Raw genomic sequence first — 17,773 nt, 5'->3', positions numbered from 1 at the left:
AAGAAAGTACAGGGTTCTAAATTGACCCCTTTAATGGGGTATGGGCCCTGATGAAGGGTCTCAGCCCAAACATTTTCCTGTTTATTCCTCTCCTTAGATGTTGAGTTCCACCAGGGTTGTGTGTGTGTAACACTGAATTTGCAGCATTTGCAAAGTTTATTATGTTAACAGTTCCAAAATGAAGATAACAGTAGAGAAAGACAGGCCTGTCTGTGCACTAAATCTTGAAGAGGACAGGATAGAATGAATCCTCAAAGATGCAATTGAGTATAAAGGAATGAAATCATATCGAACCTCTTTAAAGACTAGTTTGGCCTTGTCCTCACACACTGTGAAGGTATGCAAGGGAACTTAGTTCGTAAAGAGAGCACAAAGACATTTGGACAAAGTGGTGTTAAATGAAGCTTTGCTCATCACGTAACACCACATCACAGTCACCCCAAATGGCAGTGAGAATCTATTCTTGAACCAATGAGGAGCACAGACGTACAGTTCATTATCTAACTGTGCATTCACAGGAAGAAGTACCAGGCTCTGTGCGGAAAGTGTAGCAAAGACAGCACGTGCCGAGTATCTCTCTGAATTGGGTAATGAAAGGCAGGTTTACATTTAAATAGCATCAAGCGGGGCCTCAGAGCATGCCAAACGTTTTGCAGGATTTTCTGGTCCATGGTCCCTGCTGTAATTTAAGAGTTGGTGCAGTCAATCTATGCACATAAAGTCTCGCAGACAGCAATGGGGCAGCCAGAAAACCTGGGGGTTAAATACTTGTCAGGACACCTTTAAATTAATGCTATACCATATTTTTTTTCACCTGAGAGAGCAGATGGGGCTGTGGTTTAGTGCCTTACTTAAACGATGGAATGTATGACAGTACAGCTGTCCATTAACGCTGGTTCAAGGTGTTAGCCAGTATTCTTAGAACCATAAGACCATAAGAGGTGTAGGAGCAGAATTAGGCCATTTGGCCCATCAAGTCTGGCCCACCATTTAATTATGGCTGATATTTTTCAGCCTCATCCCACCTTCTCCCCATAACTCTTAATCCCCTCAGCAATCAAGAAACCATCAATCTCTTCCTTAAGCACACACAATGATTTGGCCTCCACATTCCAGATGCAGCACGCTCTGGCTGAAGAAATTCCTCCCTTTGAAGGAATGTCCCCTTAAGCTGAGGCTGTGATCTCAGATCTAAATCCACTTATTCATGGAACCTCCATATCCAGTTCACCTGTGCCTACCATAGCATCGTGCGGTCACGCTTCATCAAAACAGACACCAGAATCTGCACCATTACAAATAATCTGTTTACACAAATCAATACTCTCATCCTCTACCTCCAAACTTACCTCTCCCCTTCTTATTAGGGGAAAGTTGCAGAGTCTATTTAACCCATTAACCTGTACATCTCTGTAACCCAAATAGAAACCGGAACGCTTGGAAAATATCCCCGCAGTCACAGGCAGAACATGTAAAGTCAATACAGACGACACTGTAGGTCGGAATAGAAGCTGAACTGCTGAAGTTATGAGGCAGCAGTCATTGGCATTGCCAGTAATTATTATCCATCTCTGACAGCCACTGCAGGGTCTGAGGACGCAGTACCACTGTCGCTCAGCAACAGTTCAGAGAGCCTCTTCTACCTGAGCCATGAACTCAATGAGCCCAGATAGTGAGAGCCTTATAGGAGCACATCATAGGCTTGTCTCTGGCTATCACAAGCATGCCGCTTTTACAGATGTCCATAAGTTAACCATCCATTCGTCAGAAGATACACAAAATATCACTCAATGTGATCCTTATACTTCCACAGAGTTATAATGAATGGCATCAGAAGCACATAAGACTGGTAAGAAAGTGAAGAGAGAAAGACAGAGAGAGGAAACTTGTTCTGCGGTTTGTAGAAATGAACATATGAACATCAGACTTCTAAATTTGATGATATCATGAGAGCTTGTTTGTGTGCAAAGATGTCTGTCAGTCGGGTATTCTTTACCCAGAGATAGCCTGTATGCAGCCAACTCCCACAGAATTTTCACTCTCTCTTTATTGGTTAAATCCCACAATTTAAAGTGATTGATAGATAGATAGATAGATAGATAAATAGATAAATAAATAAATACAGACATGACAAAGTGATACCCTTTGAGGGTGAATGATGGCAATGGAGTAGGTAGAGCAATTGTTGCTCTTGCTTTGTGCCATGGCTTAATTCTGCACAAATGAAACTTATAAAAGCAAGAAGCTGTACAGCTTTGAAGGGAGGGGAGTTGCACTGGAGTTTGGGCAGTGCCATAAGATAAAGGTTTTTATGACCTGGACTTTTCTCTTAAATGTCAGCAAGCCTAGCAATTTTGCGCTCATGAAGTCAAATGCAGATGTCCCAAGCCCATCATTGGCTGGGAGATTTCAATGAAATCAGTTGCTGAACATGGATATCAGTAGTGGAATTTTGTATTGCCAAGACCCCCCCAGTATAAATGTTGGGGAAATCACCTCTCAGGTTCTGCACCCAATCAGACAAATGTGATCCCATTAATTTCAGTGGAGAATGAAAAACTGAAGAAGGCAGGCAAGGTGTAGGTAATTTATTTTTTAATGCTAAATAATTAATTCTTTTAATTATTTAAATGTGACTTAATAGTTATTTGTTCATTTTGCTTGTCTATTTTTAAAATAAATATTTTTTATTTTATATGCTTTAATGATTTTTAAACACTTTGTTTCATTTTTGGTACTCTCTAAGTATTACTGAATGCTGAAGGCATTCATAACATTTATGAATTGGGCCGTCAGGTAGACTAGTGGTTAGAGTAATGCCAGCAACCTGGGTTCAGTTACTGCCATTGTAAGGACTATGTATGTTCTCCCCTTGACCATGTGGGTTTCCTCCGGGTGATCCGGTTTCTTCCCACATTGCAAAGACATGCAGGTTAGAAAGTTAGTTGGTGACATGGGTGTAATCAGGCAGTGTGGGCTCATTGGGCCAGAAGGACCTGTTACCATGCTGTATCTCTAAATTAAAAATAAATAAATAAAATTACAAGTCTTGATGGCTTTAACAGTTTGCAAAACTGAGGTGATGGAAGGAGTTGCTTTGCCAGTTGTAAAAAACGGTTAGGGGACTTTAGGGGTTGGTGAGTTTGCACTGTGCCACCAGAGGCCTCTCTTCTGCTGGGGGCTTTCTTGCTGGACACAGTGAGGGAGGCTGTCTACGTTCAGGAATGGAACAACTGAGGGACACAGGAAATGCAGCAACCAGTAGATCCGCAATGCACGAGAACTTCACACAGCAAAACTTTATCCCATTTAAGCAGCAAATATTCAAAATATTCTTTCACTGTGCAATGGTTTGCAATAAATTCACTTTTGCTCCTTTCATAGCTCTCAGCCGGTTTATTAATGAAAATAATGGAACTTCTCCAAAAGACTCGTACCACTGAAATTCCCCCATTGCGGATGTTTGAGCTAATGCTACTCAAAATATGATCTGAAACAATCCAAACTACTTAATTATAACTTTCTGATTGTGATTCAATGTTTCCAACAAAACGTCTCAAAGGAGCTACTCTAAAAATGGTTATAAAACATTTACACAGTAGGATCTGGCTCAGTGGAAAATGAGCTAAAGTTTATTTTCTTAATCCACAGAGCTCTAATTTCTGACCTGTTACATTTAAGTATGTTATATCTCTATATGGAGTTAGTGTAATCATCCCCAGGATACTCCACCTCTGGCACATCTGCTGGCTAGTTTCAGAAATAGTGCTTCAAGTGGACTTACCCCTCGTGGTTCCATGTGGAGGACTTCTGCGACTCTCTCCTTCCTGGTGTTGAGCTGTAGCCACACCGGGCAAGTCCTAATGAGCTTATCCAGGATACTGATACCTGGAAATGGTGCTGGCTGGGAAGGGACCGGATGAGGCTGCCTGCACTCATCATTCGCACCTAGCAGTGGGCTGAATGAACACGAAGTGTAAGCTTGCTTAAAATTGAAGAGGACAGAGTTTTTGTGGCTAAGTAATCAGCCACATCAGTATACTAGAATGATGCTGAGACTTGATTATTTGACACAATAGCACAGGCAAGTTTAGTCTTTGCAAACTCTGAAACTGCACTCATTACAGTGAAATACATAAAGAGAATCCAGCTGCAATAGCAAGATATTTCATGTTTTCTCCATAAAACTTAACAATTTTCATTTTGTTATATGATCAACTACGTACCCTGGCAGGTCTCCAGTTTCCACTTCTTCCCCAGATGTTGTCTTCATCATTGTCTCCCTTGATCAACGCTGCTGTGCAGACCCATTTAAGCAGCTCTCCATGTGAAAAACTTTAATATCCGGAGTTGACAGGGGTTTTACACTTCGTGACATAGAGGATTGCACTCTGCCTCTCAGCCAGAAAGATGGCGTTGGCTTTTTTCTTTGTAGACTTTGAAAAGTAACAGACGCCGGAGGAGAGGAAGGCGGCTGCTGTGGGTTCTCTGTCTTTGACTTCCTGTGCTCTGTGATCAAATGAGAGATCTCAGGAAGAGGCAGTACTAAATGGTCAAGCTTTCAGTATTGCTACCTCAAGCTCTCCAGAGTCAGAACTTCCCACAAAAAGTGGGAGGAGCACTGGTTTCAGCTGACCAGCTTTGGAGCCAAATCCATTTTAAAACTAGCAGCGGCTTTCCAGGGCAAAATTAAACAAATCTGGTTTCTTTTTGCAGAGTTGGTCACTTTATTTAGACGATTCTGAAATCATTACTCACTAAGAGAACTACGTTGAAGATGAGTAGACCCCCTCTCTCTCCCCACCCTCCTTACCCCCTTCCCCCACTCCCAATTACACACAGAGTAATTATTCTCAGACCAGGCACACTTTAAAATTCTGGCATGTATGGACGAGAAATTGTTTTTTTAATAATTGGAAGCCTGTCAACTTTAGAAACTGTCAACTGCAATGAACAAATTGGAAGAATATATTAAGTGACTTCAGCAAATTCCACAAGAACAAGCAAAACCAAAACTTTGATAAAAGGTTCCCAAAATAAAAAGATAAAACAGCTGGTTGCAAAATATGATTGTGAAAGACTGTGATGAATGGTAGCAGTCTGGGTTCTCTTTAAATGGTTTTTAGGTATAAAGCATTTTGCATGAAGGGGTCTGGTATTCTTTATATAAACAGCTGGAGGCAGTATCTTGTTCCATTGACTGAATTCCTCAAATGTTGTGTGAGAAATCTCAGAATGTCCTTGTTTGCTTTTTAAAGATTGGCAGCCTGGGTGAAAATGAAGGATTTTGTTGCAACTCTTATCTCTCCCAAAAACAACAAGGCAAATTCCTCCCCCTTATCATCCTTTCCATTGTTTTTAACCATTTAATCAATGGTATCTGGTTTCTTCTTATCTTCTATGCACTACATCCAAAATTTCAGCTGAGATTCAATGGGCTTGGTATGTGATAGATGTCCAACTGATTTTCAAACAACTACAATCATCAAATTCCGAAATACCCTTCCCCGGTGGTAAAAGAGGTATTGAGCAAAAGATGGGAGTCTTTCACTGAAATTAAGTGGTGCGGAAGTTAAATATTGACTCTTGGCCCTTACTTTACCGTGATTATCAGCATTTCTAAGTTTGAACTCCGGATCATCTGCATGGCTGGAGCGTGAGCAAATGAGGGATTGAAGCGAGGGACATTATTAAACCTTCTTATAGATTTGAGGGTAGCAGATTGGAGAGTGACTGTGGAAGCAGCCTGAAATACTTGGAAATGAAAATCAGCAGTTTCTATTTAAAGCAACAGATCTGCTCTGCCACTTTCAGCATAAATATTAATGTGCACATGAGATGAGGCACTCAAGGATTAATTATCATTAGCAGAACTGTACGGCAAGTGACATTATCTGTTACAGTCAGAGAATGCTGATGAGAAGAGGCTGACAATGAAGGGCTCTAAAGTGAGTAACATCTGGGGGCATGGTGTGTGACACATGTCTAATTGATTTTCAAAATAACTACAGCTATGAAATACAGAAATATCCTTCTCCTGGTGGTAAAAGAGGCGTAGAGCAAATGATGAAAGGCTTCTGCTGAAACTAAATTATGCAGAAGTTAAATGGTGACTCAGAGGCAAGTTAAAGTCTAGCCTGAGAAAATTATTGCTGAAAAAGTTGCCAAATCCTCAAGGCTGGTAACAGAAATGCTCTGGAACATTCAACACCCAGTTTAATCAAACTAATCCAGACCGTAAAGAGAGTCTACATGGGCATCTCATCACTGTCTATGCAGGAGCTTGCACATTCCTGCAGTGACTCTGTGGGGATTCTCTAGGTGTTTCTGCTCCTTTCCACACATGGATGACTTGCTGGTAGGTTCGTGGATTACACTGAATTGCCCCTTGGTATAGCAAGAGGCAAAATGAATCAAAGGGGTATTGAGGGGCATGTAGTCCTAGAGTCATAGAAAAATACAGTACAGAACCAGGCCCTTTGTCCCATCTAGTCTGCGCCGAACCTTTTAAAAGTGACGACTCCCATCGAACTGCGCCTGGACCATAGCCCTCCATACCCCTGCCATCCACATACCTATCCACACTTCCCTTGAACGGTGAAATCGAGCTTGTATGCACCACTTGCACTGGCAGCTCATTCCACACTCGCACAGCCCTCCGAGTGAAGAAGTTTCTCCTCATGCTCCCCTTAAACACTTCACCTTTCACACTTAATGCGTGGCCCCTATTTGTAGTCCCACCCAACCTCTGTGCAAGCCTGCTTGCACTTACCCTATCTATCCCTTCATAATTTCATATTCTTCTATCAAATCTCCCCTCAATCTTCTATTTTCCAAAGAGTAAAGTCAATGTTTCCTTATAACTCAGGTCCTCCAGTTCCAGAAACATCCTTATAAACTTTCTCTGCAGTCCCTCAACCTTATTTTCATCTTTCCTGTAGGTAGGCGACCAAAACTGCATACAATACTCCAAATTAGGCCTCACCAATGTCTCATACAACTTCAACATAACATCCCACCTCCTGTACTCAATGCTTCCATTTATGACAGAAGCTGCATGGGAGAGGTGTCATAAGGGTGTTGTAAAATAGCAGGGGGGTGAATGGGACTTCTCCTTGGGAACGTGATTGATTAAATGGCCTTTCTCTGTGCAATTTTATGGATAAGGTATATTTCACTCAAACTCCTGCTTGGACAGTGATGAGATGCTCTTGCACAGCATAAATGTGCCAGATTTAAAACCGCGGAGACCTGTCGGTTCTTGTCAGCGGAGCAGGAGATCACGGAACGACTCCTTTGCCTGCATCTTCGGAAACAGCTCTATCTCTATCTTTGAAATCTCTATTTTTCCTTTTCAAGGTTCTTTTGAAGACCCTGACCTGGAGTTATTCTCTGACTTCGGTTTTTTGCGGGAATGGGACCCGCTCTCAGGGCCTCACGACTGGAAGGTTTTTGATACCCCAAGGAAGACCAGTGCGACTTTAGGGTTCTGGATTTTCCTGGCTCTGGAGACGTGCTGATTCTAGACTGGTGAATCCCTGACTGAGGCATCGCAGGAGGACATGGAATATTGGGAGCAGCGGGTTAGATGCCGGGGGTTGTGTGTCTGGAGAGCTGCACCTTCCTGGAGCCGACTCTCTGAGTACAGAGCTCGGAAAAAACACCGCAATAAACTTTTAACATCATAAATCAGTGAGTTGTTTGTTATGTCTCCCCTCTCACTGTGAAATGGGGACACCTCTTTTCCCCTTATTAGGGAGGGAGAGAGCCCGTGGTATGTCGAATTACCAGGTGAACGAGTGGTCTTTGGGTTACTGCAAGTCTGTGTCTTTATTGATGCTTTGCTGCACGTTTGAGTGCTCGGTGGAGGGTGCAGATGCTTTTTGTTGGTGGGGATGGAGGGGGGTGTCGGTGCCTTGCAGCAGCTTATGGATGGGAGGGGGGGAGCTGGGGGTGTTATGGTCCGGTCCGGAGCCTGCATTCCAGGTCTTGATCCGGTCTGCGCACTCCAGACTCCGGGTCTTGCAGTCGTCCCTCCTGTCACCCTTAAGCCAAATAGGATCATCTTGGCTTAAGAAGGTGCACCTGTTGCCTATCAGCTGGCAGGTGGAATAAGGGACTCTGGGACTGAGCCTAGTTGGGGGGTTGTCCTGCTCTGAACCTGTTTGCCTTGTATGAGTTGGTTTGTCATGTTCTGAGGTGTTTCATCTGATTGGCTCTGTTTGTTCCGGTTGTCCTGGCTTGGAGGGCCCATGGCTACATCCCCAAGTTCTGTGAGTCAGCCTTGGAGTCACCCTGGTCCAAGTTCCCTCCTGATCCCTTGCCTCAGTTGGGTAGCAGGCTGGACTGCAGTTGCCTGGTGGAGGGACTCTGTCCCCTTCCTACCCCTCACCTCTGATGGGTTGTGCCTGCACCCGCCCAGGTGTGCTGCGTCTTGCCTGGGCCTCTGTGTTCCTGCCTGGGAGGTGGCCCTGCCCAGGAGTATGTGGCCCACCCTGAGGTCTCTGCCCCTCACTTCCTATGGGTTGTGCCTGCACCTGCCCAGGTGTTCTGCGTCTTGCCTGGGCCTCTGTGTTCCTGCCTGGGAGGTGGCCCTGCCCAGCAGTTATGTGGCTGCGCAGGGGGCTCTCCAGCCTAGCCACGGACTCTGGGATCCAGCCGAGCCACGGACTCTGGAATCCAGCCTAGCCACGGACTCTGGGATCCAGCCGAGCCACGGACTCTGGGATCCAGCCGAGCCACGGACTCTGGGATCCAGCCGAGCCACGGACTCTGGAATCCAGCCTAGCCACGGACTCTGGGATCCAGCCGAGCCACGGACTCTCTCTGAACCCCAGGATTACCCAGCATGCCCTGGTCTCCCCATCTGGTTCTATCCTTTAGTTATTCCTGTCCTGCCCCTAGTACTTCAGTGCCTGCATCCTGCACTTGGGTCCAGCCTCCTGTCCCCTTGTGACAGGGGGTAGCTTTGGGGTTCTAACATTTAACTGTCATTCATCCTTTGGGGCAACCCTTTGTTTTCATGGATGCTTGCAAAGAAAAAGAATTTCAGGATGTATATTGTATACTTTTCTTTGACATTACATGTACCTATTGAATTGGAGACAGTTCCTTGTGGACTTTGTGTCCAGTTTAAAAAGTGAGTTGGGCCTGTCAGAGCTTGTCTGCAGAGTGGGATATTATTTGGGTTATTAGTAACTTAGCAAGGACCAATAAAAAGAAGTGAGGTGTAAGTGGAGCGGCTATTGTTGGAGTGGGCCAGTGTTTGAGTGCTCAGGCATTGGCTCAATAGGCTTTGACAAGAATAGGGGGAGGTTAAGGGTGCTGAGTCATTTGGAATAATTCAGTTGATTATACAACTTAAGCTTGAGGAGTTAGAGCCAAAGGCATAACAAATGTAGTCAGGATGGTTGTTAAGGCAGTGGAATGTTCCTCCTATAAGATGTGGGATTGCAGGATACCTAACAGTCTCCCTGATTGCATAATCTGCAGGAAGTGCACCTGACTTCTGCTCCTGACTGGCAAAGGTCAAGGAATAGGAATTGGAGTTGGATCTACTGTACTCAGGACCATCTGAAAACCCCAAAGATGAGATTTTTACTGAGGTGGCCACACCCACAGTGCAGGTTCCAGACAGAGAAGAGGGGAATGAATAGTAAGTGCAGGGTTTCCCCATGTCCATTCTCCTCAGCAACGGGTGTACCCCTTTGGATATCGCTGGGGTACAGCAGCGGCCGCCGGGTTGGGGTCAATGCGGCTGTCTCTGAGGCTCAGTGGGGAAGGGTACAGTCAGGTAGAGCAGTAGAGACAGGAGACCCAATAATCAGGGGTCGCAAAAGAGAAACCAGGATAGTGTGTTGCCTCCCAGAATGTCTCCGAGAGGCTGCAGAACATTCTCAAGAGGGAGGGTGGGCAGCCAGAGGTAATGGTGCACCTTGACAGTAATGACATGGGTAGGAAGGGGGAAGAGGTCCTGCACACTGAGTATAGGCACCTAGGGAGAAGGCTGAAGAACAGGACCTCCAAGGTAGTAATCTCTTGATTACTCCCAGTGCCATGTGCTAGTCAGGGTAGGTATAGGCTGATGGTACAGATGAATGAGCAGCTGAGGAACTTGTGCAAGGGACAGGGTATCAGATTTCTAGATTATTGGGATCTCTTCTACATCTGAACCCAAGGGGGATCAATATCCTTGTGGGCAGGTTTGTTAGAGCTGTTGAGCAGGGTTTAAACTAATTTGACAGGGCAGTGGGAACTGGAGAGGTAAGGCTGAGGATGAGGCAGTTGGTATGCAAGTAGATGCAGTGTGTAGAGAGGCTATGAGGGAGGACAGGCAGATGATAGAAACTTTATTGATCCCAAACAAAATTACAGTGTCACAGCGGCATTACAAGTGCACAGATATACAAATATACAAGAAAGAATAAAATGCAAGTTACCTCAGTCTAACAGGAGGGAGTCAACACTTCCCCAGCTATAGGTTGACTCATTATAGAGGGTAAGATTGACCTCACATAGTGTTCATTGGAGCAGCACAGTTGTCTTAGTCAAATTCTTATTTTCAAATAAAGAATATACAAATCAGAGGAGGAGTTTAGCAAACAGAAAATATAAAAGACATATAAACAACAATAATAAAAACAGAAATTATATAATGTCAAAATCAGATAGGTAAAATGTTACACTGTTATATATACAATAGTAAAAATAAACTACAGCTCCTCATAGCAATCATAAAAAATAGATTGGGAACTTTATTTGATAAAGGGGAAAAAAACCCACTAACTAAACTGAAACAAAAAAAGAGAAAGAAAAGAAAGATTGGGCAGTCCAATTGAGGATAAAATTTAAAAAAAGAAAGAGAAAAAAAAATATCCTTCCAGTCATCTCTGAACCTTCACGGATAAGGATTTTCCCCAAAGAGAATAAAGAAAAAAAAAATTAAATCATGTGAAAATATTGAATAAAGGGTCGCCAGACTTGTTCAAAAGTAAAGGATGTATCAAATGTCCGGCTTCTAATTTTCTCCAAGCTTAGACATGACATAATGGAGGAGAGCCAATAGAAAACAATAGGTGGGTTAGATTCTTTCCAGTGTAGCAAGATAGCTCTCTCAGCCAGTAAAGTTGAAAAGGCTATCACATGTTGGGCGAAAGCAGACACTTTGCTTGCTTCCTCTGGAATGATCCCAAAAATTGCTGGAAGTGGATTAGGTTGAACATCCACATCTATAACTTTAGATATTACACTCTACACTCTCAGCACACCCCTTCAGGACCCTGCGGTTCACACCATCCGGTCCCAATGGTCTGGAGTGTCTGAGTCTCCCCAGAGCCCTTCTCACCTGCTCAGTAGTGAAGGTGAGTCCATGATGACTGGGGGGGAGGATTGATGGAAGGTGGGGACTGGGAGAGGTGAAGATTGGGACAATAGCAGTTGGTATGTGGCGGTGTGGATGGCAGGTGTAGGGGAAGGATGGGTGTAGACAGTGGTAGCCTGTGTTGTTCATCCACGTGTTGAACTGGAGGCAGAGGGAGAGGGGAGGCATTGGTGCTGACGGAGCCTTGGGTGCCTCAGCACCTGGACTGGTATGCTGAGGGAACAAGGCCTTTGACAAGGTGCCATGCATGAGGCTACTTAACAAGACAAGAGCCCATGGTGCTACAGGAAAGATACTAGCATGACTGACTAGCAGGAGGCAAAGTGTGGGAATGAAAGGAGCCGTTTCTGGTTAGTTGCAGGTGACTAGTGGCTTTGTGCAGGGGTTGATGTTGGGATCGCTTCTTTTCATGTTGTATGTCGGAGATTTGGATTACAGAATCAGAATCAGAATCAGGTTTATTATCACCGGCATGTGACGTGAAATTTGTTAACTTAGCAGCAGCAGTTCAAAGCAATACAAAATCTAGCAGAGAGAGAGAAAAAATAATAATAAATAAAGTAAAACATCATAATAAATAGACAAGTAAATCAACTACATATATTGAATGGATTTTTAAAAATGTGCAAAGACAGAAATACTGTATATTAAAAAAAGTGAGGTAGTGTCCAAAGCTTCAATGTCCATTTAGGAATCGCACGGCAGAGGGGAAGAAGCTGTTCCTGAATCACTGAGTGTGTGCCTTCAGCCTTCTGTACCTCCTACCTGATGGTAACAATGAGAAAAGGGCATGTCCTGGGTGCTGGAGGTCTTTAATAATGGACACTGCCTTTCTGAGAACATCACTCCCTAAAAATGTCCTGGGTACTCTATAGGCTAGTACCCAAGATGGAGCTGACTAGATTTACAACCTTCTGCAGCTTCGTTTGGTCCTATGCAGTGGTCCATCCATACCAGACAGTGATGCAGCCTGTCAGAATGCTCTCCATGGTACAACTATAGAAGTTTTTGAGTGTATTTGTTGACATGCCAAATCTCTTCAAGCTCCTAATAAAGTATAGCTGCTGGCTTCCCTTCTTTATAACCACATCGATGTTGGGCCCAGGTTAGATCCTCAGAGATCTTGACACCCAGGAACTTGAAGCTGCTCACTCTCTCCACTTCTGATCCCTCTATGAGGATTGGTATGTGTTCCTTCGTCTTACCCTTCCTGAAGTCCACAATCAGCACTTTCGTCTTACTGATATTGAGTGCCAGGTTGTTGCTGCAGCACCACTCCACTAATTGGCATATCTCACTCTTGTACGCCCTCTTGTCACCACCTGAGATTCTACCAACAATGGTTGTATCGTCAGCAAGTTTATAGATGGTATTTGAGCTATGCTTAGCCACACAGCCATGTGTATATATAGAGAGTAGAGCAGTGGGCTAAGCACATACCCCTGAGGTGCACCAGTGTTGATCATCAGCGAGGAGGAGATGTTATCACCAATCTGCACATATTGTGGTCTTCTGGATAGGAAGTCGAGTATCCTGTTGCAGGGGAAGGTACAGAGGCCCAGGTTTTTCAACTTCTCAGTCAGGGTTGTGCAAATGATGGTATTAAATGCTGAGCTATAGTCGATGAACAGCATCCTAACGTAGGTGCTTGTGTTGTCCAGTTGGTCGAAAGCCGTGTGGAGAGCCATTGAGATTGCGTCTGCCATTGACCTATTGTGGTGCTAGGCAAATTGCAATGAGTTCAGGTTTTTGTTGAGGCAGGATTTCAGTCTAGCTGTGACCAACCTCTTAAAGCATTTCATCTCTGTCGATGTGAGTGCTACTGGCCGGTAGTCATTAAGGCAGCCCACATTATTCTTCTTAGGCACTGGTATGATTGTTGCCTTTTTGAAGTAAGTGAGAACTTCTGCCTGTAGCAGTGAGAGGTTGAAAATATCCTTGAATACTCCCACTAGTTGGTTGGCATAGGTTTTCAGAGCCTTACCAGGTACTCCATTGGGACTTTCCGCCTTGCGAGAGTTCACTCTCTTTAAAGTCAACCTAACATCAGCCTCTGAGATGGAGATCACAAGGTCATCAGGTGCAGCAGGGATCTTCACAGCTGTAGTTGTGTTCTCCCTTTTATAGTCAGCATAGAAGGCGTTGATTTCATCTGGTAGTGAAGCATTGCTGCCATTCATGCTATTGGGTTTCGCTTTATAGGAAGTGATGTCTTGCAGACCCTGCCAGAGTTGCTGTGCATCCGATGTCATCTCCAAACTCGAAATTTTGGAGTACAAAATTGTCTCTTCGCCCTTGAATTTTGGCCAAGTTTGCAGACATTAAGCAGATAGGTGGAGAGGAAGGTAGTGCTGAGAAAACAGGGAGGCTAAAGAACACTTACACAGATTGGGAGAATGGGCAAAGAAGTGGCAGATGGAATATAGTGTCGGGACGTGTATGGTCATGCATTTTGGATCAGAAATAAAGAGATGCTAAGGGTCTTGGGAGTCCTTGTGCAGGATTCCCTAAAGGTTAAGTTGCAGGTTGAGTTGATGGTAAGGAAGGCAAATGCAATGTTGGCATTCACTTTGAGAAAATTAGGAAGTGTGTAGCACTGAGGCTTTATTAGACATTGCTTAGACTGCACTTTGAGTATTGTGAACTGTTCTGGTACTCTTATCTAAGATGTGCTCTTATCTAATCGATGTGCTGACATTGGAGAGGGTACAAAGGAAGTTCACAAGAATGATTCTGGGAATGAAAGGGTTAATATATGAGGCATATTTGGTAGCTCAAGACCTGTACTTGCTGGAGTTTAGAGGAATAAGGGGGAGAAGTCTCATTGAAACCTATCAAATAGTGTAAAACCTAGATAGAGTGGATGTAAAGAGGGTGCTTTCTATAATGGGGGAGTCTAGTACCAGAGGGCACAGCCTCCAAATAGAGGGATGCCCATTTCAAAACAGATGAGGAGGAATATCTTTAACAAGAGGATGGTGAAACTGTGAAATTCATTGCCAATGATGGCTGTGGAGGCCGAATGATTGAGTATCCTTAAAGTGGAGGTTGATAGGATCTTGATTAGCCAGGGCATCAAAATTTATGGGGAGAAGGCAGGAGAATGGATTGACAGAGATAATAAATCAGCCATGACGTATGGTGGAACAAACTTGATGGGCAGAATGGCCTAATTCTACTCTAACATCATATGGTCTTATACATGTGGAAAAGTGTACAGTTTATGTTTAACATCTCAATTTCACAGTTTTAAATGGGTGTTTCTAGCTGCTAAAATTGGATACTAATTGAATCATTAGTCATGGTAGTTGAACAGCCCTCGAGTTTTCTGGCAAACATGGAAACTTGGCTGAGAGGAGGGGTAGGGAAATGGAAGAGGGAGTTAGTGTTGATTGCAAACAGGATCTGCGTTATTAAAAAGAGAGAGTGTGTTCTCTGAAAAGGGATGTGGACTCTTAAAGATAATTCTCTCCTCTAACTCTGCGTTGTGCAAGGTCCAAAATGGCACAGATAACGGCAGCACTATTATAAAATGACATACTGAGATCCCAAAGAAAGAAATGCTGGATGGGACAATTTACGCCTCTACAGAAGAGCACGAGTCTCAAAGTTGACATTGCATTCAGGTAAAGTAAGGAGTTTAGATTCAGTTATCTATCAATGTATGTTTAATGAAAACATACATTGAAATGTGTCCCTTGTATTAAAGGCAACACAACCTAAAGATGTGCTGGGAAATGTCACCATAGCAAATCGAGATGCCAACATAGCATGGTCACAATTATCAGCAGATCAGCAGGAGCAATAATAACAATAGCTGCAATAAAACTCCCCTCTTTCCTCCCTCACACCCTCCCACTCACACTCACAGGCCGTCCCCTAGCCCCAGGACATCTCATCTAAAAAAAGCATTTCCATCACTAAAGCACACCCTCGGCATCACACCTGAACTGCAGCCTGGACTAGGTGCCTGGCCAGGGAATTAAACCCTAAGCTTTCTGATTTGGCAGCAGAACAGAGTCATGGCTGAACAAAATGCTCTGGCTCCAGACATGGAGGCTGGGAACATCTTCTCACTGACTATCAACACTGGCGCGCCTCAAGGACGCATGCTTAGCCCGCTGCTCTACTCTCAGTTGTGTGGCTAGGCACAGCTCAAATGCCATCTATAAATTTGCCAACAAACGACAATTGTTGGCAGAATTTCAGCTGGTGACAAAGAGGTGTACATTAATGGGATAGGTCAGCTGGCAGAGTGGTGCTGCAATAATAACTTTGCACTCAATGTCAGTAAGATCAAAGAACTGATTGTGGGATTCAGGAAGGGGAAGTTGAGGGAACACACACCAGTCCTTATTGAGGGGTGAGCAGTTTCAAATTCCTAACATTGGGCCCAATACATTGATGCAATTGCAAAAAAGGCACAATTTCATTAGGAGTTTGAGGAGAGTTGGTATATCACCAAAGACACTCACAGATTTCTACAGATGTACCATGAAGAGATCTCCAACTGCTTGTGTCACTGTTTGCATGGAGGATCTAATAAAGGTGCAGAAGGTTATAAACTCACCTAGGTCCATCGTGAGCACTAGCCTCCCCAGCAGCGAGGGCACCTTCAAAAGGTGGAACCTCATAAAAGTAGCATCCATCATTAAGGACCTCCATCACCCAGGACATGCCCTATTATCATTGCTACCTTCAAGGAGGAGGTATAGGAGTGTGAAGACACACTCAAAGACACACTACTGCCACAAATTTCATGACATTTGCCCATGATATTAAACCTGATTCAGATTCAGATTCTTATTGAACCGTTGTTTGAACACAGGAACGCACAGAAATAGAAGCAGGAGCAGGATTTTAAATAAGATCATGGACAATCTACACTGGCCTCTGCTCATCTTCCCATGGTCCTCAATCTCTGATCTTTTAAAAACTTACTTTCACCTTAAATACTTCTAATCATCTCACCTCCATAATCCTCTGTGAATTCAGAGTTTCATCATTCTCTGTGAAAAGAAATTTTAAATGGTGTTTTAAATGACCAGTTGTCTAAATATCTTCTATAATATACAGTAATTTTACAGATAGCAAAAGTGGTGATAAGACTTATCCAATTAAATTATTCCAAACATGTTCAGATTTAACTTTGAAATGCAGATCTTGGTTCAGAGAGTGAGGTAGTTAATTAAAATACTTATATTTCATTGGAATAAATGTTGAGTGAGCATTTTTAACTACTTGATAAATTTATCGCTTCACGTTGATTTCCTCTGCAGGCAGCTGGCCTTTGTTAGATGAGGCTGGTGGGGAGGAAGATTATTTTTGCTGTTAAGAGAGAAGAGCTGACATTCAGAACGTCCCTCGCATGGACTGGCTGATTTCAGTTTATGTCCTCCTGGGCAATGACACACATGAATTTTTATACTATCATTTGAACTCTACTAACAGTTTGGATTCATGAAGCTAAACATTTTCAATGGTCAAGTCTCTGACATTAGAATCGTACTTAATTTCCACAGGAAAAATTTTTAAATGATTGTCATATTGGAATGAAAGTACATCCTGTTGGAGCAGAATATTATATTAGAGACATGTACAACCTACTCCAATTTAAAAGCAGAAGCTGCCTATGGCCAGAAATGATTTGAATGCACAGACTGGGAGCAGGAATTGTCCACTCAACTCTGGAGCCTGCTCCACCACTTAATAAGATTTTGTTGATCAGATTAACTTCATCTCTCCATCCCTGCCTTTCACTCCCTTTATAAATCTTATAACCTTTACCTTAAAGTAATTCAAAAACTTCACTACCCATTGAAAATGAGAGTTGCATACAAGAATGTTGATTTTCTTGTGGCTAACATTATTATACAGAGACTTTTCACCTTTCACCCTTGACCCATAATCTCTCATTCTAGTCCCACCCACACTCAATGGAAAATGCCTGATGTTGGGTCCCAACCTGAAATTTTGACTGACACCTTTTGAATGATCTGCTAAGTTCTTCCAGTGTACTTTGCCCTACTGTCTGAACAACTTTGGACAGCCAATGCTGGAACTACTCACTGAGGTGGACAGAGTTTGCCGGGAGAGATGTGTTGCTGATACTCAGGTCAATGATCTCTTATGGTGGAAGGGATCATTCATCTGGTTGCTCTGGTTGCCTCTCTGATGAGATTTTCCAGTAAATCCTGGTGTTGTTTTAGATTTCCAGCATCTGCGTTTTTTTTCTACTTAAGAATCCCTGGCCAATTCTAACGTACCTCAGAGTCCCTTTCTCCACAAGTGCTGCCTGACCTGTTAGGTTTTCCCATTCTTTCAGATTTCCAGCAGCTCCTGCGTTCTTTATCTGAGTTGCGGCAGCTTTTTCTCCTCTCCTCTCCTTTGTTG

At 43.5% G+C, this 17,773-nt stretch overlaps 1 protein-coding gene across 2 annotated transcripts in view; it reads right to left on the bottom strand.

The window, feature by feature from the left end:
* Positions 1–4,499, bottom strand: part of rin3 (Ras and Rab interactor 3) — a 115,149-nt gene extending 110,650 nt beyond the window's left edge. For both annotated transcript variants that reach the window (XM_059960164.1, XM_059960174.1), the window contains exons 1-2: positions 4,227–4,499; positions 3,785–3,959 (exon numbers count right to left, since the gene is read on the bottom strand). In XM_059960164.1, the coding sequence (XP_059816147.1) occupies positions 3,785–3,959; positions 4,227–4,276 (225 nt within the window). In that variant the 5' untranslated portion in view covers positions 4,277–4,499. The remainder of the gene's footprint in view (positions 1–3,784; positions 3,960–4,226) is intronic.
* Between the last annotated feature and the right edge of the window lie 13,274 nt (positions 4,500–17,773).

Source organism: Hypanus sabinus, chromosome 2 (assembly GCF_030144855.1).
Source record: "Hypanus sabinus isolate sHypSab1 chromosome 2, sHypSab1.hap1, whole genome shotgun sequence".
NCBI lineage: Eukaryota > Metazoa > Chordata > Chondrichthyes > Myliobatiformes > Dasyatidae > Hypanus > Hypanus sabinus.
Note: the sequence above shows the minus strand (reverse complement) of the source record. Positions and strands in the feature narration are given on the sequence as shown.